At 31.5% G+C, this 24,282-nt stretch overlaps 4 protein-coding genes across 4 annotated transcripts in view; 2 read left to right on the top strand and 2 right to left on the bottom strand.

Moving 5' to 3' along the window:
- LOC105173499 (pentatricopeptide repeat-containing protein At5g66520-like) lies at nt 3,078-7,019 on the top strand. The gene is made up of 2 exons (XM_011095258.2): nt 3,078-3,210; nt 5,349-7,019. The coding sequence occupies exon 2, from the start codon at nt 5,360-5,362 to the stop codon at nt 6,971-6,973; it is 1,614 nt and encodes a 537-aa protein (XP_011093560.1). The 5' UTR covers nt 3,078-3,210; nt 5,349-5,359; the 3' UTR covers nt 6,974-7,019.
- Nucleotides 11,632-13,154, top strand: LOC105173498 (probable sugar phosphate/phosphate translocator At4g32390). Its single transcript, XM_011095257.2, has one exon. The coding sequence runs from the start codon at nt 11,739-11,741 to the stop codon at nt 12,792-12,794; it is 1,056 nt and encodes a 351-aa protein (XP_011093559.1). The 5' UTR covers nt 11,632-11,738; the 3' UTR covers nt 12,795-13,154.
- LOC105173497 (protein NRT1/ PTR FAMILY 6.2) lies at nt 15,495-18,709 on the bottom strand. Its single transcript, XM_011095256.2, has 5 exons — nt 18,428-18,709; nt 17,521-17,738; nt 16,747-17,294; nt 16,283-16,623; nt 15,495-16,059 (listed from the first exon to the last, which is right to left on the bottom strand). The coding sequence occupies exons 1-5, from the start codon at nt 18,540-18,542 to the stop codon at nt 15,566-15,568; spliced, it is 1,716 nt and encodes a 571-aa protein (XP_011093558.1). The 5' UTR covers nt 18,543-18,709; the 3' UTR covers nt 15,495-15,565.
- LOC105173496 (protein NRT1/ PTR FAMILY 6.2) overlaps nt 24,138-24,282 on the bottom strand; it is a gene marked incomplete in the record, with an annotated part of 3,533 nt that continues 3,388 nt past the window's right edge. Inside the window, 1 exon segment of the mRNA XM_011095255.2 lies at nt 24,138-24,282.

Genomic DNA, 24,282 nt, shown 5'->3' with positions numbered 1-24,282 from the left:
TGGACATGCTGATTGGCGTGTCCGATCCGTTTTGGACATGTTTAGCGTTTTTTTTAATGATTTCAAAAAGTTTTGAGTTGTATTTAAAAGGAAAAAAAATGATTTTTGGGCTTAATAGAAAAGAAAAATAATTAATTCACTTATCTCAAACAAAAATTGGGATGAAATGACAAAAAATTCGAGAGATGATCATAATGATTTAACTAATTTGAGTATTAAGATTTTTTCATTGCGTAATTTTTAAAATAAACTGATTATGTATATTTTTGAAGCCAAATTTAGTTTAAAATGTAGATGTACGACATGCTTACTTGATATTTTTCATATTGCATATTTTGATTTTATGAAAAATTGACAATATATACAATAAAAATATGTATTATATATAACCATGTTGGTGTAGTGTCCTAATTTGTTTTTTATATTTTTCATATCGCAATGTACATATTGTATCCTATCCGTATTGTCATATCCGTATTCATGTATCATAACAAAAATATCAATTGAGAAAGGATTTACCCATAATTTAAAGAAAGAAGTTTTAAAAAGTTCCAAAATCTAAATTTCTTACCATTTTAAAGATTATCAAATAGATTATTTAGAACTATGTTTCTTGTGTTCGTGAGCTCGAGAGACACACCTATTTTTTTATTTTTTATTTATAAATATTATTTAAGTACATATTAATATTATATCAAGTTTATATTTAAAATTTACCATATACTATAATTATTAGTTAATATATCACTTATTTTAATTAATTTTATATAATAATAAAATACAATACTTTTTATTTATATCGTTTAAAAACACGCTTAAGCAACAATTTAGCAAGTTTTGATACTTTTTTGTAAATAAATATTTAAAATTCACCATAAATTATAATTATTAGTTAATATCTTATATTTTAGTTTTAAATGATATTAAATATAGTATTTTAGTTTATATATTATCTTTAAAATCAAGATTCATCAATAATTTAGTATATTTTTATAATTTGTTTAGAAGTAAATATTTAAAACAATGCATATAAGTTTTATTGTTATAATTTCAATATCCACTCGAACAAAATACATTTATTTCAAAATTTACCATATATTAGAATTGTTAGTTAATATATCATATTTTAGTTTTAGATGATATTAAAATATGATTCTTTTTTGGTGTATACCATCTAAAAATCAAGCTTAATCGACAATTTAGTACGTTTGATATTTTTTTTTGTAAATAAACATTCAATATAATGCATATGAATTTTATCGTTATAATTTCAATATCCACTAGAACAAAATGCATTTATTTCAAAATTGACCATATATTAGAATTGTTAGTCAATATATCATATTTTAGTTTTAGATAATATCAAAATATGGTATTTTGGTATATATTATCTAAAAAAAAATTAAGCTTAATCAATAATTTAGTATATTTTGTTTGCAAATAAGTATTTAATATAAATGCATATGAATTTTATAGTTTTAATTTCAATATCCACTACAACCAAATGCATTTATTTAAAAAATCACAATATAATTAGTTAATTGTTAGTCAATATATCGTATTTTAGTATTAGATGATATTAAAATATGGTATATTGATTTATATTATCCAAAAATAAGTTTAATCAATAATTTAGTACATTTTGATAATTTTTTGGTAAATAAATAGTTAATGTAATGCATATAAATTTTATCATTACAATTTTAATCTATCACAACAAAAAACATTTATTTACTGTATATTAAAGTATTAATTCATATATCATATTTTAGTTTTAGATGATATTAAAATTTGATATTTTAGTTTATATTATCTAAAAACAAGCTTAATCAATAATTTAGTATATTTTTTGATATTTTTTTTAAAAATAAAATTTTAATATTAGGCATATGAATTTTCAATATCCACTGAAACAAAATGTTGTGTTCAAAATTCACCGTAAATTAGAATTGTTAATCGATATATCTTATTTTAGTATTAGATGATATTAACATATAATATTTTGGTTTGTATTATCTAAAAACAAGCTTAATCAATAATTTAGTACGTTTTGATAATTTTTTTTTGTAAATATATATTTAATATAATATATATGAATTTTATTGTTATATTTAATATCCACTAGAACAAAAATATATTTTTATTAGTAATCTTAATCCTAAGGCCCTGTTTACTACGAGGACGTATTAAATGAATGATAGGATTATTCTTTACTAAACGAATGATAAAAAAGCCTGTATAATTAGTTAGGTGTTTACACATGTATTATCAAAACATGATAAAATCTATCAACTGTTTACTTTGATTTATACACATACTTTTGATACAAAATTACCTTCGGGCCATTATTTATAAAATTTAATAGACAACAAAATATTATTAGTTATTATTATTTTTATTACTATTATTATTGTTATTATCATTATTATGTATTTTTATTACTATCATTGTTATTATCATTATTATTATTATCCAATCAAATTTAAGGGTAAAATGGTCATTCACATTTGGTGCAACGTTGGGGCTAATTTTTTACCACCTCCCAAGGTGATATTAGTAATTTGGGTGTAACTATACTGATTTCTTTATACAGAGTTATATATCAAAGTAAACGGGGTCTTAATTTATATAAATAAATATATTAGTTATCTTTATATTTATTAAACAAGTTATCATCGTACACGGTTTATGCGAGCATATAAAAAGAATCTTGATATGAGATGATAAGAAATAAGAAAATTTGTGAAAAGTACAAATTATAATTATAAATTGTGATAAATGTGGAAAAGTAAGGTAAGAGAGAAATGTCGAGCAGTAGGTGGTTAACAATATCTATATATATATATATATATAATGTGAGATTATTAAAAATATTGAAATTACTGATTTAATTAATTTTTTTTAAAGGGCAAAAATAAATAAAGGATAAGTTTGAATGTTAATAAATTGGTACGACAAGATATTTTCTTTTATAATAGTATAGATAAATAAATCAATTAAGTAATTCATTAAAATTAAAATTAGAAATAAAAAAGAAAAGCGGAAAAGGTAGTAAATATGTATTATGTAATGTGAGAATTGCCTATTCACTATTGAGAAGTGATGTCGCGCGCGAAGTGAAGAAAAAATTGCAGAACTCCAGAACTCTACTTCATGTCCACGAATCCATCGGCACACGGCACTCCTTCGCTCCGACTCCACCACTAACAGGTGATTTTTCTTTTTAGTAAATTTCTTTTACAGTTTGTGGAAGAAATTTTCTGAACAATTTTTGCTTTCAAGATGTTCGATGAAATGCCTGATTGAATTTTTGTTTGACTTGGTTTGGTTGTACTTGGACTTTGGCTGAATTTTTGTTATCGTTCCTGTGAGTATCTATGTTGTTTACACAATCCTTCTGATTTAGAGATGATCTTTTGTTCCTAATTTGTGTAGCAGCGGTATTGATCTTTTTTGAAGTATGTGCTTATTTGCACTGGTTTTGCACTGCTCGACTATATCCAGCTTGGCTTTTCTCAGACTATCTGTGTATTCAAACATCACTGCCACTCTACCAAAACTGTTCATATTCTCAACTGCTGCTTCCAACATTTCACCTCCCACATTGTCAAAGTATATATCTATCCTTCAGGAAAGTACCTGATATTTACCAATACTCGTCTAGTTACAGTAAAATCTCTATAAATTAATAATGTCGAGACTACGTAGTTTTATCGATTTAAAAAGGTATTAACTAATCGACAAATGAATAATTTATTAAATTGAAGAGGTTTTTTTCGATTCGACGAACCTACATTATTTTTCATGAATAAAATATATACATTGTATTGACTAATTGAATGATGTTCATATACAATGTGACTAATTAATCTAATACATCGAACCCCCTAAAAAACAAAGTTCATTGTACATATTACGTAGTACTAGTTAAAACTTAATGCAAGTACATGTATCGTAAGGAAATCAACCACTGTATAAACAACTTCAAATATTCCTAATAGAACACTCTAAGGAAGTTAAGATGAAATACAACTAGATTTACATTTTAAACATAAGCAAACAACAATAGAATCATATTTAGGTTGTTCTAGTTATATTTGTAATTTTATAGGATTATTAATTTATAATATTGAAGGGACCATAAATTTATAAAAAAGTTTTCTGAAAACTTGTTATCTTATTAATTTATCGAAATTATTGATTTAGACCTCGAATCTAAGTTGGGATCGAAAAGAATTATTAATTTATCAAATAATAATTTATAGAGGTTCTACTGGATATGTTATTCATCACAGGTTAACTTTTGGCTTCCTAAACTGTGTTTCACTTCATATTCCATTTTTGTTTTTTTGGAGATATCATCATTATGTTGTCTGCCCAAATTAAATGATTGATGATATTAGGACTTTAAAAATGTGGCAAACTCTATACATACAGGTGCTTCACAAAATACAAATTAAAGGGGAGCCTTGTTGTAGTTCTTGAACATAATCTATTATATGCAATAATACAACATAAGAAATAAACACTGAATATATACCTTTAATTATTGATAATTACATATTAACCCTACTTATCATTATTAACTTATGAGGATTTTCAATATAACAGAATAATTGATACTTTCATTTAACATATGTAATTAGGGGGAAACAATATTTTTTCGTTCCGTAACTTAGGGCATTTCTATTTTAATTTTGATCCTATTAGTTACTGGATTCTCACTTTTGGTCCAATAACTTTAAAAAATTAGCAGTTTTGGTCCCACATGACACCAAACTATTAGATGTTTAACGGAAAATGCCATGTGATTTTTAAGTGCATGGGACTAAAAGTAAGATCTATAACATATGGGACCAAATATTGTTATTTTACTATATATATAATGAAATCAATCGCTATTTTGTACTTTGGTTTAAGAAATGAATTCTTTTTTGTATACAATAAGATCAACAACTTTAAAAAAACTTATATTTATTTTTCTATTAATATTAATAACTATACAAAATTATATGCAAGTATTTTGATAATTTGATGTATATATGTTTTCTATACTTTTACTAATTATATTACTACTAAGCTAATTAGTAGTTTATATTTATAACAGTAATTTAAGATATTTACTATATATTTAATATTTTCTATAATTAATATAATAATATTTTATATTATTTATTTATAACAATATAATATATTACAAAAATATACAAGCCATGACTTTCAAATCTCACCAACAATTTTATTAAAAAAATTTACATTCTTTTTTTCTCTTTCTTTCACAAGTCATTATTCTAACACTGCCTCTTCACTTTCTTACATTTAACACTGCCTCCCTCTTGTTTTGTTAGAACAACTTGAGATGATTGAAAGAGCCGATGAACACCGAACTGACATCTCCTCTCTCACTCAGCGTTGCAGCACTCTAAATCAGCTCAAACAAATTCATGGCTACCTTCTCAAACTTCCTTTTCGAAACTTCGCCGCCCTGACCTCTCTGCTCTCGTTCGCCGTGGCCTCCACCAATCCCGCTTTCTTTTGCTATGCTGAGGCCATATTCCGAAACCTCCGCCGCCGTACTACTTTCCTTTACAACACTATGATCAGAGGATATGTGCAATCGAATAAGCCAATAGAGGCCATTTTATGCTATAAGGACATGCTAAATGATAGACTTATAAGAAATAACTACACTTTTACGCCTCTAGTTAAGGCTTGTTCAATGATTTTGCCTGATTTTCGGCTTATGGGTCTTTTAGTGCATGGCCATGTCATCAAGTTAGGATTCTGTCCTGACCTATTCATTGCAAGCGCTTTGATTGAGTTCTATGCGTTGAATCTTGATATGGGGACTGCAGAAGAGCTGTTTGGTGAAATTCCTGTAAGAGATGTGGTGTTGTGGACTACTATGGTTGACGGATATGGCAAAATGGGGGATGTTGAGAAAGCTAGGGCACTGTTTGATGAAATGCCAGAGAGGAACGTGATATCTTGGAGTACAATAATGGCAGCATATTCACGAAAAAGTGACTTTCGAGAAGTGCTGTGCTTGTATAGAACAATGGAGGAGTCGGGCTTGAAGCCTAATGAGGCAGTTCTTGTGAGTGCCCTTACCGCGTGTGCTCATCTTGGTGCATTAGCACAAGGCTTATGGATACACTCATATGCTGAGAAATGTAAATACAGTTCAAATCCTATACTAGCCACCGCACTGGTGGACATGTACTTGAAATGCGGTTGCATGAAATTGGCTTTAACAGTTTTCGACCAGATGCATGACAAGGATAGTCAGGCGTGGAACGCTATTATATCTGGGTTAGCATTGAACGGGGATGCAATGAAATCACTTGAATTGTTTGACGACATGGTCTTGAGTGGGATGCAACCTACTGAAGCCACTTTTGTTGCTATCCTGACTGCTTGTACTCATGCTAAGTTGCTTGACAAGGGCCTTTCCCTATTTGAAAATATGGGTAAAATCTACAAGATTCAGGCTAAAATTGAGCATTATGCATGTGTGGTCGACCTATTGGCACGATCAGGTAAGTTAGAGGAAGCTGAGAAATTTATTGATGAGAAAATGGGTGGAATTGATGAAGGGGATGCTAATGTATGGGGAGCTCTTCTTGGGGCATGTAGGGTTTATGGGAAGGTTGAAACTGGGAATAGGTTATGGAGAAAGCTTGCCAAAAAGGGAGTTGATGACTATGGAATTCATGTGCTTGCATATAACATGTTCCGGGAAGCTGGCTGGGATGCTGAAGCAAAGAGCGTGAGGAGATTAATTCAGAAGAAACAACTGAAGAAAAAACCTGGTTGCAGCGCAATAGAAGTTAATGGAATTGTTGAAGAGTTTGTTGCTGGCGATGTATCACACCCCCAAGCTGACGACATATATAGAATACTTTATTCTTTATTATGTGATGTATCACGTTCAATAACGTTGCATGAGTACGATGAAACCAGCAGTACGTAATACCGTGATTTCATATGTTAGTGTGAGTGGCAATTTAACGACTCTAGTTATAGGAGTTGCAAATTAAAATCCATAATTCAATAAATTTTTTAGGAAAAATTGCATGTAGCCCCCCATGAAATGAGAAAAATGCAAAAAGTTTACCAGTTTTAAAAGAATAGTAATAAAGTATCCTATGAAATCATAAATCCTGAAAAAATAAATAAATAAAATCCTCTTTGTCCAAAAGTGACGGAGTTTAGCCTCCACCGCCAGAAATGCGAGGGACTAAAAAGTCACTAAATGGACATATTTGCTCCTATCAAGCTTTATGGCCTTGCCCCTTTACTTATATATGAAAAACAGTATGTTTTTCCATCCTCATTTTGCATAGAGGAGGAATATTTTTAATATATTAGTTCAATCTGAAATACCAAAAATGCGTACATAAAAATTTAAAAATTTTAAAATCACAAGATTAATGTTCTAAAATTTATGTTCCAAGTTTAAATAGCTATATGAATATAAAATATAAACAACTATAAAAATTATATATTATTAACTAATTTAAATTATTATTTAATTTAAATATACTTTAATAAATTATATTTATTTATAAAATATATTAATGAAATATCAAAATGCATAAAAATTTTAAAAAATTAAATTATATTCCCTAGATCGAGTAGGGAAAATTCCTTACGTTGAACCAATAGAGTAAACGCATTTCAAGTTGAAGCGTAATTGTCTAGTCGAGAACGAAAATCGACGCCCAATTTCATATTCTAAATTAAAATTTCAAGAGATAATGGACGAAAGGACCATACCGAGCATCATAGTTGTTGCCATTCAACTTGTCACCTTTTAAGATGAGTGATGATAAACTTTGATGCCATGGTCTGTATATTTCAGAGGTGGCTTATTCTTGTTGGTGCTCACTTAATATACATATATAATTTTGTAACTAAAGATTAACATGTATGATAAATCACCATAAGGCATACACTTGAAAGTTGACATGGTTCCCAATCGTCATCTATTCTTCTTAAGTTAATCATAAATTTAATTATAAAGGTACAAACTTAATAAATTCCAAGTGACAATCATATGAATTCTTCCAACCCAAAACTCCCACTCATTTGCATCGTATTCAAGGGTCATAGTGTACAAGGAAATAGATATACGTCATCACACTACAAGAAAATTGAAAATTAGTGACAAAAAATATCTATATTGTTACTAATTATATACATTTAGTGACGACACTGTTTATTTTATCACAATAAGAAATTTCATGCGACAAGACTATTTATTTTGTCACAATAAGAAATTTCATGATTTTAATAATCATTATTAATGATAATTTTAAAATTATCAGTTGTTAATTTATCACAAAATAATATATTTTCTTATAGTGTCATTTCATAACGTTAAAATAAAGTACTGAACATGTGGTCTTAATGCATACTTCAAAATAAACACTACGTAATATGTAGCATACTGACGAGATCATATTCATCATTATTCCAATAGAAAACATATCTTTTGGGGCAAATTTTAGGTTATAAAGGACCAAACTTTATTATCAATAGTGTGATTTCTTCATCTTGAGCTTCAACTCTCTTGCCCTCCACATCTTATATCTTTGACCATAACCATTTAAGTGTCTTTTTTTCCTGTTGAGCTGTCTAATTTCTCAAACTTAAAATGCGAATATGTTTGTAATTGCTAAAACAATGACCTAAACGGAGAAACTCCAAACTTTTATTCTCCATTACCTAAAAGTGTTATGGCAAAGTGTGCATGGGATCCATTTTGTAACGGTCCAGAGTTTTGAAATCAAACACTTTGGAGTTCTTACCGTCTTAGGTCTCTCATGAAAAATACTAAGTGGGTATCTGATTCTTTCCATATCTAACATACGTCGGAACCTCATTAGATTGGACGCATAGCCAATCCTAATATTTCACTATTTACTAATAAAAAATTTCTAGCACTTAATTATCTAAAATATGATCAATTGCATTATTTAAATGTTGAAAAACTAATTTTCAAATGTAATTAAATGAGCATAACAGTCAAAAAAATGTTACAAGTTTTTATCTAGTCAACCAAACAGCTTTTATTATGGGTTCTTGCCACCAGATAAAATCGTAGTAAAAAATAGATTTTGCTCTGAACCTTTTGACGTAGTAAAAGTATTGGCAGCAAAAAACATATTTCCTTAAAAGGAATCCTATTCTATTTTTCAAATGAGTCAAAATTTACTTAATAAACAAAGAAAATTCATTTTCACAATCAAAATGCTTCGATTCAGCGGTTTCTAAACTTTTGTGATCTCACTGTTGCTCCAAAACTTGGAATGTATGAATACCATATTCACTATTTTCATAGTCTTTTCGGACGTTGGTTATTTCTCTCTTACATTTGAGAATGTGTAAAATCATATAACAAGTAAATATATTTACTTTGTGATTGATTTGGTTTGATCAAACCTAATCCGAAAAGAAAATTTCCATGCTCTACCTCTTAATACCATCATAAACTTGCTTAAACACATAACTTCTATATGGTAAAATCCATATTACCTACTGTGATACTCAAAATGTTCAAATAAACCCTTATGATAAAAAAATTATTATATAACCCCCTGTAATATTAGAAAGGTGCATACTGGCCCTTGATGTATTTGAACATGAGTTTGATGTTGCAATGACAAAAATACTGTTGGAAGCTTACCACTGTTGGAAAGCCTGTCTAACGGCGAGCATTTTGATACCCCACCCACTTCAAATCTCCAATCCGTTAGTAAGTTATGTTAATTTTTTTTTTCGCTCAAAAAATCCAAGCCCTAACCCCCACCCCCCATCTTCTATCGCTTTTTTCTCCGCAGTCCGACCACCTCTTGCTGCATGCTTACCACCATTGGAAAGCTCGTCCAAAGAAGAGCATTTTGATACCTCACCCACTGAAACTCTCCAATTTTTTGGCGAGTTATATCTATTTTTTCTCAAAAAAATCTAACCAGCGCCCCTATCTTTTATCGTTTTTTTCTTCACCGTCCAACCATTTTTTGATGCGAGTTTACCTCTGTTGGAAAGCTTGTCTGACAACGAGCATTTTGACACCCCACCCTCCGCCAATCTCCCGTCCGCCGGTGAGTTATCTCCACTTTTTCGTTTGATATTTTTTAGGTTTCTTTTTATATATATATGTATATATAACTAAATTATATTTTTTTTATATTATATTTAAAATATGTGTAATTTAAAGACATAAATACTCTGGTTATTTAGGGCAAAATACACATACTCAATCGCATTTTGGATGCGTGAATACAATTCTAGAGGCGAGGGGTAATGTGCAATAGGTAGGTATATGATATTTTTTTTATTATAGGGGCTTATTTAAACATTTTAAGTATCATATGAGGTTATATGAATTTTACACCTTCTATATCTCAAATAATGGGGAAATAATTTTTTTTTTGTTTTTATTTCCTTTTTTCGGTAGTGAATTCATACCATTCAACTTCATAACACCACCTTCAATTTTCTTCCATTAGAACCATTATTGCACGATCAATTTTATTTTGTCCACAACATCGTAAAATCCAAGAAAGTACACATTAATTGACTAATTTAATACAAAATTAAGTATTAGAATTTTGTTTTTATTAATTTTCCAACGAAGTTGATTTTTTTTTTCCTAGTTGAAATATATTTCCTTCTTCAATTATGACTCTTTATATCTATAAATCCATGACCTGACCGTCATTACTTCTTGATCGATTAAATTCAATGAAATTTTCTTAAATTGACATTATATATTAATTTTAATTTAATCAATATACATGAGTAGATTTAAAACGCCTACAACTTTGGCATACAAAATTTAAATTTTTTAAAATGTCCGACACTTGTTAGAAGGAATTTATGTGATATCTAATTGTTTGGATTTCTTTTAGGGTTAATTATGTTTAGACTCCTCTAAAAATATGAAATTATATAATCTGTCAAAAAAGTTCTGAAATTACACATATAATCTCTCCGACAATTTGCTGTTTATAGCATGCCATCTTTTGTTATATTATGTTTATTCCTTATAAATATAAGAATATACATGAGAATGTTAAATTAGGGGCGAAATTAAAAATTATGTATTTTCTTTACTTACGGTAGCGTTTTTCATGTAACCACAATTGAAGAAGGTCATGTGTAAATCAAAAATTTTTGGAGGGGATATAAGTATAATTTCAAAAAAAAATTAAAAAGAGTATAATTTAGCATTTTTAGAAGGAGTCTGAACGTACTTAATCCTTATTTTTAAGGGATAATTATGCTCCCCTCCCTGAGGTTTGCTTTCGTCTGCAAATAAATTTTTTCGCTAGTTAAAATTGATTTTTTTTGAATTTTTGTTAATATCAGTAAATTTGATAAATTTTGACTAATAGAGAGACTTATTTGTTAAATAGAAGCAAACTGCTATATGTAATTTTTTAAATCATAAAAAATTTATATATAATTATACTAAATTTCAAGAAACGGCAATGTAATTATCCCTATTTTTAACAAGTCAAGATCACCCCCTTTTTATAACACAATTAACTTTTTTTTTTTCAAAGAGAAAAATACAATTACAACATTTCAAGAATTACAACCCATATAACAACCTAAACTAAAGCCCAAAAGCTTCTCCCTGCTTTATAACGCCTCCCCCACTTCTCCCCGTTTCTGTTAAAAGAGGAAAAACAGAAGGCAAAGACTGCAAGAATCAAGATTCAACAATGGGGAAAGGAGGAGCTTTAAGCGAAGGGGTGCTGAAGAAGATCGTGTTATCCTACACCTATGTGGCGATATGGATCTTCCTCTCCTTCACCGTGATCGTCTACAACAAGTACATCCTGGATCGGAAGTTGTACAACTGGCCTTATCCCATCTCCCTCACCATGATTCACATGGCTTTCTGCTCTTCTTTGGCGTATATCCTCGTTCGCATCTTCAAGGTTGTGGATCCGGTCACCATGTCTTGGGATCTCTACCTCAAATCCGTTGTCCCAATTGGGCTTCTATACTCTCTCTCCCTCTGGCTTTCTAATTCTGCTTACATTTATCTCTCTGTGTCATTTATTCAAATGCTTAAGGCACTTATGCCTGTTGCTGTATACACCATTGGTGTGTTGCTCAAGAAAGAGGTATTTAAATCGGAGACGATGGCAAATATGATCTCGATCTCGATTGGGGTCGGGATTGCGGCGTATGGGGAGGCGAAATTTGATTCTTGGGGTGTTATTCTTCAACTGGGTGCTGTCGCTTTTGAGGCCACCAGGCTTGTCATGATTCAGATCTTACTTACTTCTAAGGGTATCACTCTCAATCCTATAACCTCTCTTTATTATGTGGCCCCATGCTGCTTGGTATTCTTGTTTTTCCCCTGGGTTTTCGTCGAGTATCCGGTCTTGAGGGAGAGTTCAAGCTACCATTTAGATTATGTGATTTTTGGGACCAATTCTTTCTGTGCTTTCGCCCTAAATCTAGCTGTGTTCTTGCTTGTTGGGAAGACGTCTGCTTTGACCATGAATGTGGCTGGTGTGGTGAAGGATTGGCTCTTGATTGCCTTCTCTTGGTCTGTTATTATGGACACTGTCACTCCCATCAATCTTTTTGGATATGCATTGGCTTTCTTGGGTGTTGCATATTACAATCACTCAAAGCTGATGGCCCTCAAGGCAAAGGACGCGCAGAAGAAGTCCCAACAGCCTGACGATGAGGAGGCTGGAAGGTTATTGGAGCAAAGGGAAGGGGAGAATAATGGAGCTAAAAAGAGCGAGTCCCAAAATTAATTGGCTGATATTTGATCTCTTAGGAGATGATTTTTGCTAGAACAAGTTGGGAATGGAGCCAAAAGTTGAACTCTGGGGATCAATCAATGCCTGAATAGGTTCTGTTTTTGGTAGGTAGTCTTGGTAGTTTCTGATATGTCTCTCTGATTGAGCTTCTGTTAACCTTATGTACTTGTTGCCACTTTCATGTCACTGGAAATTTTGAGCAAGCCTCAAAATTTCCAGACATGTTAGTGACCTGATAATGACTTGAGGCTGATGGTTCGAAGTCTTTCTGATAAACATACGATTTCATTTCAAACTAGTTTTTTGTTAGAATGTTTATGTTTCAACTGATAATCTAGTATTTGTTTGAGTTCATGTGATGCATGAAACTTTGTGGATCTTCCAAACTTCATTACATGCACATGGCGTCTAGTTTATTCAGTGATATCAGCACATTAAATCCGGAATACTTTTGCCTTTCTAGCTATTCCTTTTGGGTAAATTAAATTCACACTCTTCAACTTTAGGTTCAAATATACAAATACTCCTTGTTCCTTGCAAAATTATTCGAACACTCACTCAATATTGTTGCCACGTTTACTTTGAATGATAAGCCTGAATAGCACTAATAATATAATTTTATCACTCATTCACTTTGCATGACAAGGGTCCGATTTTTATGTCTTGGGCATTTAATTAGGAATAAAAATGGTTGTACAAAGTCATTTGTCTTTGGAAATAATCAATCCATCAAAGTAAACAATGCACAATCTTATAAGCAAAATAAAAGCCCACAAAGTAAATAAAGTATAATTAATCTAGGCCTGTTTTTGTCATTCATTTACTTCATAGTTATCCTATCATCCATTTAATTGAATACTCAAAGTAAGCACACCCTTAATGCAATATATCTCAAGTGGTGTTGGTGTAAGCTTTTATCTTTGAATACGATAAATTTATAATTACAACTGTAATTTTAATAGATATACTTATAATTTTGTGAATGACAATTGATATTTGTATATTTAAGTTAACCATAGAAGAATTTAATTATATTTTTGTAAATGAAAATTGGTGGTTGTATATTTAAAATTAATTATAGAAGTGTTAATAAGTTAGCCTTTTGAATGTCGAAGGTGTCCATTTGCCTATTCCATTGTTCCCATTTAGGAGATGGGATCATTTCTTGATCTTGGTTATTGTTAATTATTTTAATATTATTTTTAAAAAAAATAAAAAAGTAAGTATGTTTTTTTTAAAGAGATGCGGCTATACACATTACTTCAAGTAACAACTGCAATTTAGTTTTTTTTTAATAAATGGCTTGGAGTTGTTACTCCAAGTAACGACTTCAACATGTTTATTTTTTAGGTTAAAATCGATTATTTATTAATTTGAGATTATAATTTTAATCATATAATAAAATTTATTTTAAATAATTCTATTAATTAAAAATTTTATTGATGCCTTGAAACCACGCTCAATCCAACAACAGTCCCAACTTTAATTAAGTGAATAAACTGCTTACGTCCAACTTATGATTATAGTAATATATTTCATAAATTGTATGATATTATTAAAAATAATATTTTTTTGACTAATAAAAATTTAACGTCTTGAAACCTATAAATGACCCATAATATATTTTAATTTACTTAAACTCAACTCATATTAAATCCAAATAAAAATATGTTAAAATCCACCCAATTCAAAGCTAAGTGGATTGGGTTGGAACTATGAATTTAAACCCGTATTGGATACAGTTAAGCAAAATCAAAGTCAATCGATTACTGAATTTTTTAAAATATAAAATCCAGTATTGAATCAAATTTTTCGGTTTCGATTTCGGCATGTACGGGATTTTAAATTTTGATAAAGTAGGTCGATTTAAAAAATTAGAAAAAAATGCAAGCAATCCTTTGTGATATTGTAAATGAGTAAATTACCTTCGTATGAAATAAAAAATAGCAATTTACTCTTTTTGTATTTTTTAAAATGCAACAATGTATTTCTATGTGTATTTTTTAAAATGAAATAATTTACCTTCCTATTTAAATTATTATTATTTTATATGAGATAATTTATTTATTTACAATATTATAGGGATAAATTGCATTAAATCCGAAAAATTATGAACACCCTAAAAGTATGCATGAACATTCTAATGGAATTATCAAGTATGGTCTTTCCTAAATGCCAAAGCATGTGCTTCTGCCACAAAACTATAACAAAACCAAACATCACGTGTGGTTTTATTTTTGAAGTGTTTTATTCAATTTTGTGGAGATAAAAGGAGCAAAAATAGAGATAAAATAATTATGTATTGGAAATAGTATAAATATTTGAATTTATTTTTGAAGATAATTTAAAATAATGTAACATAGGTGTTGTATTTTAGTTTTTGCATACTTGGAAACAAAATTCACTATTTATTGTCAAATCATGTATTTATATATATATATATATATTTCACTTTATAGATGGATTGGATATATATATATATATATATATTATTGTATATGACAAATTATATCTTTTTTTTATATGTATTTGGCTTGCATCGGGTACGAGCTAAATGAGACACCAAGATAAGGTGTGTCTACACAAGTCCAAATATTAGGCATGTTTTGACCGGTCTTCGAAATCGGCCGAAAATGAGAACAAACAGTTTTGATGAAGAAGTACGAGTATCCGGCAGGGTACGCAGTTCACAAGTAAAACAAACATCAGAGCAAATTTTGATTCCAAAACTTTGTGTACATTTCTCATGGCCAACTATTTCTCAATCAGTTCCGTGTCTGTGTCTGTCTCTGAGTTTTCTTGCACAGAAACCATTTTGCACTCAACAAATAGAACCCCAGATTAATGGCACTCAACAAAGCTATTAGTCCATAAAATAAATCCAATCTTCCATGGTTAAGGTTAGCAGGAAGCCAATTCTGCCTTCCCTCAGTTACTCTCCTTATGATCGCAACCAGCGCGCTACTAACGAAAAAACCCAACGATATAGTCGTAAGGAATAGGCTGGTGCTAACCGCTTTCATCCCTTTCGGGGACTCTGACAAGAAGAAATCAAGCTGCCCGGTATACACTAGGCCTTCGGCAGCACCAGCAAGAACAAACTGAGGAGCCAACAAAAAAGCACTTATCGGTAGTGTTGAGTTCGTGCTGCTTGTAGATTTTGCAACCTTCAATCTTCTTGTTTCCACTATCGCTGCAACAACCATTGTAATTATCGAAATAAAGAGGCCTAGACCCATTTTCTGCGTACTAGTTAAACCTGAAACAGTTCAAAACGGTATGGTTAAGCATGCGCGCCATTTTAAGCAGCATTCGCCTAAGAGGGTTTTTAGGTACGTAAACTTATAAGCTTTTAAAAACATCTTATAAGATGATTGAGAAGTTATAAGACGTTGAAAAGTGCTGGATAAGTTTTTCTAGAAACGAGCTTTGAAGATCAAAACGAATAGTAAGTGAATGAAGTTCCACAGTAGAATTCATACCTAGAGTTCCTTTCTTCTTTTTCAAAAGAGGGACGATTAGGCGATCGTGAATGGCAAGAGTTAACAGTATCGCTCCAATGAAGAAGGCGTTGAATGAGCCGCCTGGGATTTCAAATGATCCGATTGACCTTTCCATAGTGGAAGCTTGCAACACAGCAAATGTGATCATCTGTGCGTGAATGACGTAGTACATGATTGTTGTTGCCCAGATTGGTAGTATTCTAGTCATCATCTTAACCTCCTCCACCTCCGTCACTGAACAGAGTCTCCACCGGTTTTGAGTCCCAGATTCAATCATTATGTAGTCGTCATCGTCTATGATGGCTGCCTTGTCCAGGCAACTGCAAATTTCACATGTTAATTTCTACCTTTGGCTGCCATAGCACTAAATTTGCTAAAAGAGTGCAAGTCAAAGCGACATTAATGAATAGTATATACGGCTTCATGATACAAAACTTTCTTACATCAATTGACGAGTAGGAGCTAATCTTGATTCCGTAGGATGAGTTTCGTGTAAGTGTTGCATGTCTGCCGGGAATTTCAACTTCCTTTTCCTTACAGCGGCAACTAACACTCGTAAGATTTGAATGATGGGGCTACCACGACATGCCTTGTACCTGTATCTTCTAGTACCTGAGAAAAATATGGCTATAGCAAGTAACATTATAATGGTGCAACTTGCGTATCCCCACACTCTAGCTACTCGGTCTTGTATGTATATGAAGACCGTAACTGCTAGAAGAGTCCCAATGCTGATGAAAAAGTAGAACCTATTGAAGAAATGTGCCATTTGGGCCTTTTCCTTCTCGTCCTTCTCATCAAATTGATCTGTCCCAAAACCCGACACGCTGCATTTTATCCCGCCAAGTCCTACCGCTATTGTGTACACAGAAATGTAAAAAACTGCCATCTGAAGACCATTGGCTTCTTTGCAATTGTCCAGCAAAGAAGGATTGCAGGGAGGCGGGCGCAAGTTGGGCAGCACCGATGAAATGGCTAATAAGCATGACCCCTGCGCCACATACCCTTCGTCACCAAGATGTACATCAATCTAACCCAATAGTTACCATGCCCGAATAGGAAGAAAAACAGCATCTCTTAACATATCTATGAAATTTGAATGACCTAAGTATGTTCTACTTTCTAGCTAACTCGATTAGCTATAAGAAGTTGGAAATGCGCAAATAAAGTGTTCGATAAGAAAATGAGCATCAGAGGCGTAAATCTCAAACACTTACCAGCATATGAATGTTTGCAAATATGGCAATCGTCCAGTATCTGCCTAAGAAAGAGTCGGCAAGTACACCTCCCAACAAGCTAAAAAGGTAGGAAATTCCGCTCCAATTTGTAATTATGGTGGACGAAGTTGAACTTGGTAGATGCATTGTGCCAACGAGATAAGTCACCAGGTTAACTGCAATCGCCATTGTAGAGAGCCTTTCGCATAGCTCGACAACTGCAGAATGCAAGTTCATCAGTTAGGATACATCAACGTGACCGGACTTCTGATACCGAACTAAATAGATCCATTTCTTACATCGAGGTCGACATGGAAAATCTATTTTGCATCCAATGCAATAAAACCACAAGCAAGAGCTCCAACATTTCATGAACAACACAACAATCTATTTTCCTTTGTGCTGCAATTCTTAACAAAAAGGCACATATATAAGATAGAAACTCAATCTAATAGCTAGTTCGACATTTAGCTTAGTAGTCATGATAGAGAGGAAGCCAAGAACACATAACGAATATTCTCCCCCTCTGTAATATCATCTTCACAATGAAAATTGCATTTTAAATTCTAATTTAATGGAATTAAGGATTGGGACTAATTAAAACTGCAAATTATTTGGAGTTATGGAATGCAGTATGATAAGTTAAAACAATTAGATCAAAATCGCAAAAGGGTTAACTCGTGGGACGTAAAATCCAATTGTTCCACTCCATAACATTCTCAAACGAATCAGTAAAACTAGCAATATGTTAGATCAGAAGATCGTTTCCATAATTTCCCTCCATACAAACGAGTCTACGTACGCCTGCATGCATGCATACCAAAATAATTCAAAACTACACCAATTTGAATAAAAAGAACATCCCACAGAAACCCAAAAAGAAGAACAACGGATCATCGAAAATTACCTAGAATTGAAGCGGCAGACACCCAACCACCAGTGGTGGACCTGCTAGCAGGAGCACCCGTGTAGTCTACAGCAGCAGACACGAACATCGTACGCTCGCTCGCTTCCATACTCATTATGTCTTTTCTAGTTTTCACAGAAACAAAAATCGTGCCTTCAACTGATCACAAGACTTGAAATTCTCCTCCACGTTACACGTAACCGACGGAGAATATGGCCAGAAGGATGACAAGTATTTGGTTGATGTAATTATCATACAAGAGATGATGATTTCAATATGTTGTGTCTGAGACTACTTAGTAACTTATAATTAAATTTGCTCGATGAATATATTTATACTGGGACTGAACATAAACCTGCATTATCCAATTATCCATCCGCTAAAACCGCATCGACCCGCTGTAACATCGGTTTCAAGTTTTTCTCAATAGATCATAACAGTGTTAAAATATAGAAGTCTGCTATTTTTGGGTGGGGTGGCAGTTTTTTTAACAATTATAATCCGCCTTTACCGTGATGTGTTTTGTATGTATACACGTGTATAATTATATATTTGTCTGAAACACACACTCGATGCGTGTACAAATATAATAATATTTTTATTAGATTAATAATTTATTATCAAAATATAATTGACCAAAATAGAATAGAGAAGAAATGGATGAAAGAAACTTCATATGTAAAGAAAAGACAATTACGAAGGAGTGGGATAATAAGTGGAGAGCAGTAGTTACTTGAATATGTAAAATAAAAAAATAAATAAATTTTAAAATAAAAATAAAATGACATACGAAAAAACAAATAGACACCAAAATCACCCTCTTTAATTATATATATAGTACTAGTGTGTGGGGCACATCAAAACTTGTGTGCAATTAATTAATTTAAAATATTAAGATATAATTATCATATTTTTGAATTATATATTTTAGTTAAATAAATAAAAAATATTGAAAAGATAGAGGTTGTGAGCAGTTATTTAGATAAAAGTGGGAAAAATTGAGAGAGAGAAAAAAAGCTACTAAAATAATTACAAAAATTAAAAATAGCAGACCAGAAAAGGGAGAGACGCCAATTAGGTGCTCTCCCTTAATATAAAGGTATAATAGATATATGTATTAGCTTAAGTGCATTTTTGGTTTCATAACTTGTGTTATTTGACGTTTTCGTACTTTAATTTTATAGGGTATTATTTTGGTTTTGCATCTTTTTAAATTTTGCAATTTCAGTCATTTTTTCGTCGGAGCTCACATGTCTGAAAAGAAGAGTGAACTCCTATGAAAATGATTGAAATATTGAAAATTGAAAAGATACAGTGACCAAAATGCTATTCTAGAAAGTTAAAGAGAGAAAAAGCCAAAGGACAAAGTTACCGACCAAAAATTACATTCTGGCTTACATATATTTGTGGAATCATTATTTAATATATTATTTTTTTTATATATATAATTTTCTTTAAAGCTCAGATTTTATAAAAATTAAATCAATTTTGTTTGGTTACTTATTTTGTTGCTGCATTTTTTTAATTGTTGATTTAGTTCAACTAAATATAATTTATTTCTTATTAATATTATATTTTTAAGTTACAACTACAAATAACTTACAAATGCAAGGTCAGAGACTTCAAGTTTTCTAGTCTGTCAACCTAACTCACTAAAAGAATATATAATTTTAGAAGAAAAAATGGTGGCAAATATAAATTAATCATGACTTCGCAATTGTCATTACTCATTATTTTTGTAGGTGGCCAAAATACTAACTATAGTCAAAAGCACGGCCAATGATTTTGGCTACGACTAAAATCATTGCGAATATTAATTAACCGTAGAAAAATTTAAATTTTTAATAGTATTGATTTACCATCAATGTTAATCCTTAGTTATTTATAGTGTAGCGAAAATTCAATTTTTTTGTAGTAACTACTAAATATATCATATCCAACCTAATATTTATGACGAAATTTAAAACAGAATTATATTAATATCATATATGGGACGCTTTTTCGGACGATCCTATTTTTATTTGGAACGGTCATTTGATGATCTAATTTTGTGACGAGTGTTCATTCAAAAGTTGTCCCAAATGATAATTTTGAGATGGATATTCGGACGGACGCCTTCCGTCCCAAAAATCGTATGAAAAGCTTCTAACGACTCAACTTAAACGGAAATGTTATAATGCTATTTGGTGTCCCTAAATTCATTCCAAAATCCTTTAGAATTATGTCTATAAATTTGTGTGCTTCCTCTCATTTGTGTTCCCATTCAATTGCATCATTTCTACATATGAAATTAAACTCTCAAAATTGAATATATATATATATATATATATATATATATCAACTTTCATTTTTTTTAATGTAATTAGATATACATAAATATCTTTCGGCACAATCTAATATTGCGGTCAGCCATTCTATTCTGTAAAATTGAGGTGGAGGAGGTGTATTGTTATCCAAGTATTAAATAATGCAATCATTTAAACTTTGATTTTGTTCTTATTTTTAAAGATGATAGAAGGGTCGTCTGTGCAATAGCATGAGATTAATATGCTATCCCTTGTGCTGCTGATCTTGAAAAACAAATGTACATTGACGAGTTAATGCAATTAAATTTGTTCTCATACTTCGGTATTAATTCCAAACTAATTCCTCCACCTCTTTGGTTATTTGTGTGTGACTCTTTAAATTCACTTTTTGCTAGACTTGGTTTGTGTCTAACACAATTGATTAATTAAATTAAATTAAATTCATTGTTCTTGATTAACCATTAATCAGGTATGTTCGTTACCATGGGCGATCGTCTAGCAGCTATTTATGACACTAGAGACTAGGTAAATGTTAGCATGAATATTTAGGATCTCGGGTTCGATACAATTACGATCGTTTTATCTACTATCTCTCGGTCTTAGTTTAGGATATGAAATTGGGCTTCGATTTCCAAATCGAATTAGATATCTATGCTTAATACTCAAGAATATCTTTTGCTTCATTATTAGATAGAGAAAATCATTTACTATATGATCAAAACTGTGGTCATAAGTTCTAAGAGCATGAATGCATCTCCAAACACAAAGGGGATACCACTATCATATTATAGTGACAGAGAATGGATCTTTTTCTTAAAACCTACCATTGTTAATACAAATTCCAACTGTATTTGATAAAATTTATAATGATCATATTAATGACACAATCACCTCGCTGGGATAGGAATGACTTCTTGTCCTTCCTCTCTTACTGCCACGTGCTCAGAGTTTCCCTATCCAGGTTTTTCATTGGCATTTCCAGATCTCCTTTTTTTGGTAGGCTTCCTCTACCTTTTGGGCTAGCCCATTTTGAGGGGCAACATATATAAATGGACCTAGTTCACTCAAATTCAATCAATTTTGATAAAATACTAATTTCAGTAATTTTAAATTTTTTAATTGATAAAAAAAAATTATTGATTTAAAAATTTGCTTCATTTTTAAATATATTAAAAAAATTATCTCATATAAAAAAAAATAACAATTTAGATATGGAGGTAAATTATTTTATTTTAAAAATTAATATATATTCTTGGATTTAATGTTCGAGTTAGTGCAACATACATAATCATTAATTTAATATGCTTTTTTTCATTTTTATATGTCTAATAGACAATGTTGTTCGAGTAGCAATAAATAACTATAGATAATTTAATGTTGTATACTCAAACTGCTATTTTCATTATATTTTTAGTAGAAATATATTACTATAGTTTATTTTTCTATAACATAATATTTTGATATTGATCAAACGAATTTTTAGTTTGAAATATTAATTATCCATTTGTGAAGTAGATATATAAAACTGAAAGTTCTAAAGTCTCACATTTTTTTCGATAAAGGTAAATTTCATTAAGTAAAAGAAAAGTACAGAGTGTACAAATTAAATGGCAATTTAAATAGGCTATAGTATCCGCCATACTCTATACACGGTGATAGTACTAATGTTATAAGGTAGTTCAACACTAAGTATACGGAGTCTAAGCTTATCAAAATAATTCGAGCAAGGGACACTGCATCGCAAACCAGCTGTTGATACCTCCGTCGATTCCATTCTTGTCAAATGTGATACACAAGGGATGCCAAAAGATTACAGTAGGCAGCATTGATAATATGTTCCCCCTCCATCTTCGTACAACAATCAATACATTAATGGTCCATCCTCCAGTGGTCCAAGAGAAGCAGGCCTCATGTCGCAACAGTTGAAGACACTGTCTAGCATAAGGGCAACAAAAGAACAGGTGCTCATGAGTCTCAAAGGTGCCACTGAACATAATACACATTCACCATGGAGATTCTGAAGCCACAACCGATCCACGATGGAGAGCCTCCCATACAATGCTAACCATAGTATAAAAGTGTTTTGGGGGATCTTGAAGGGCCCATAAGCAGTGAAGACTAGCCTACCTTTGAGTACGGATGCCGAAAAATATTGTAGACGCTTTTATTGGCATAAGAACTACCATAAAGGGAAATAGAATCTTGACCGCCTCTAATTGAAGGTAAAAGCCGCGTGACATCGAGCATGGAAGCATTCCTCATCTTAGGCCAGTGCCACTCCCCATCCTGGATAACCACCCGAAGTAAATCATCCCCGCGCGTGCGAGTAAGTGAAGGGCCGCGAAGGACATGCTGAATAAGTGGCCCCAGGGAATGCCATGGATTGTGCCACAGGGATATCCTCTCACCATCTCCAACCATATAATGTATATGCGACTGTGACGTACTACGTAATCGAAGGAGCTTCCTCCAACCCCAAGCTCCCGATGTAGCGTCAACCGTCCATATAGATTTACTATGCAGTCGCACCAAGTTAGTCCATGAAACCTAAATAGAGTGAGAGTTCAAATTGACCACCTTCCATATATGCTGAGTCATAAGGGCCAAGTTAAGTCCATTAAGATCCTTAAGTCCTTGGCCACCCTCCTCAATTGGTCGACACACTTGTGTCCAGACGACCTTAGGGTAACCAGTGGTCGATGTTCCTTTCCATAGAAAGTTGTGGAGCCGCTTCTCAATTTTTTGATAATCCCTTTTGATAAAATAAATGCCATTGCCCAATACATCTGAAGAGCCATGAGTACCGATTTTATCAGTTGAATTCTTGCTGCAAAGGACAACTGAAGGGCGTTCCAACCTCGTAGCTGCTTATCTATCTTCAGCAACAATGATTTACAATCAGTGATTGTAAGCTTAGGTGAAGTGAGTGGCAAACCTAAATAAGTGATGGGAAGTGTTCCCTTTTGAAAACCAAGAATGCCAAAGAGAATATCACATATTAGATATACATAACATAAGAAGATAATATAACTCATGACAGTATTAATATAAAGCCCAAATTCTCACCTTTGTATCTCTCTTAAGCACATCTGTATCTTTTTTTTTTTTGGCATTTATGCAATACTTTATTTCAATTATATTGTTATTGAAATATAACTCTTCATTCTCAACCATATTGAAAAAGAACAGATGCACCATATTTTTTATGTCAATAATGTTCTAATCACATGTGCTCTTTTATTTTCTTTTTTAATTTATATTCTTTACTTTGATTCATAATTATTAATTCTATTTTGGGCAATTATTCATTTTATTATTTCTAATCACATTGTATTTCACATATCACATGAGTCAATTACATTTTTTACGAACATTTAAAATTCTCAAAATCGTGAGGGATCCCATTGAAGACTCTTCAAATATTCATTAACAATTGGAGTTAAAGTAAAAGATTTATATTTGAGTTGGTCCAACTGCACTTTGCAAAACAACACAGAATTGAAGCTACATGATACACATCGCAATTTTAACGAAACCACACCAAAGCAT

The sequence above is a fragment of the Sesamum indicum genome, linkage group LG11, assembly GCF_000512975.1.
Source record: "Sesamum indicum cultivar Zhongzhi No. 13 linkage group LG11, S_indicum_v1.0, whole genome shotgun sequence".
Classification (NCBI taxonomy): Eukaryota; Viridiplantae; Streptophyta; class Magnoliopsida; order Lamiales; family Pedaliaceae; genus Sesamum; species Sesamum indicum.
Note: the sequence above shows the minus strand (reverse complement) of the source record. Positions and strands in the feature narration are given on the sequence as shown.

Bases quoted from the DNA above. Each gene is read 5' to 3' on its own strand.
- LOC105173499 (XM_011095258.2), top strand. From the start codon at position 5,360: ATGATTGAAAGAGCCGATGAACACCGAACTGACATCTCCTCTCTCACT.
- LOC105173497 (XM_011095256.2), bottom strand. From the start codon at position 18,542: ATGAGTATGGAAGCGAGCGAGCGTACGATGTTCGTGTCTGCTGCTGTA. The intron at 17,739-18,427 runs GTAATTTTCGAT...TGCATTCTGCAG, and splicing joins GTCTGCCGCTTCAATTCTAG to TTGTCGAGCTATGCGAAAGG. The intron at 17,295-17,520 runs GTAAGTGTTTGA...TATGTGGCGCAG, and splicing joins TTGCAAACATTCATATGCTG to GGGTCATGCTTATTAGCCAT.
- LOC105173498 (XM_011095257.2), top strand. From the start codon at position 11,739: ATGGGGAAAGGAGGAGCTTTAAGCGAAGGGGTGCTGAAGAAGATCGTG.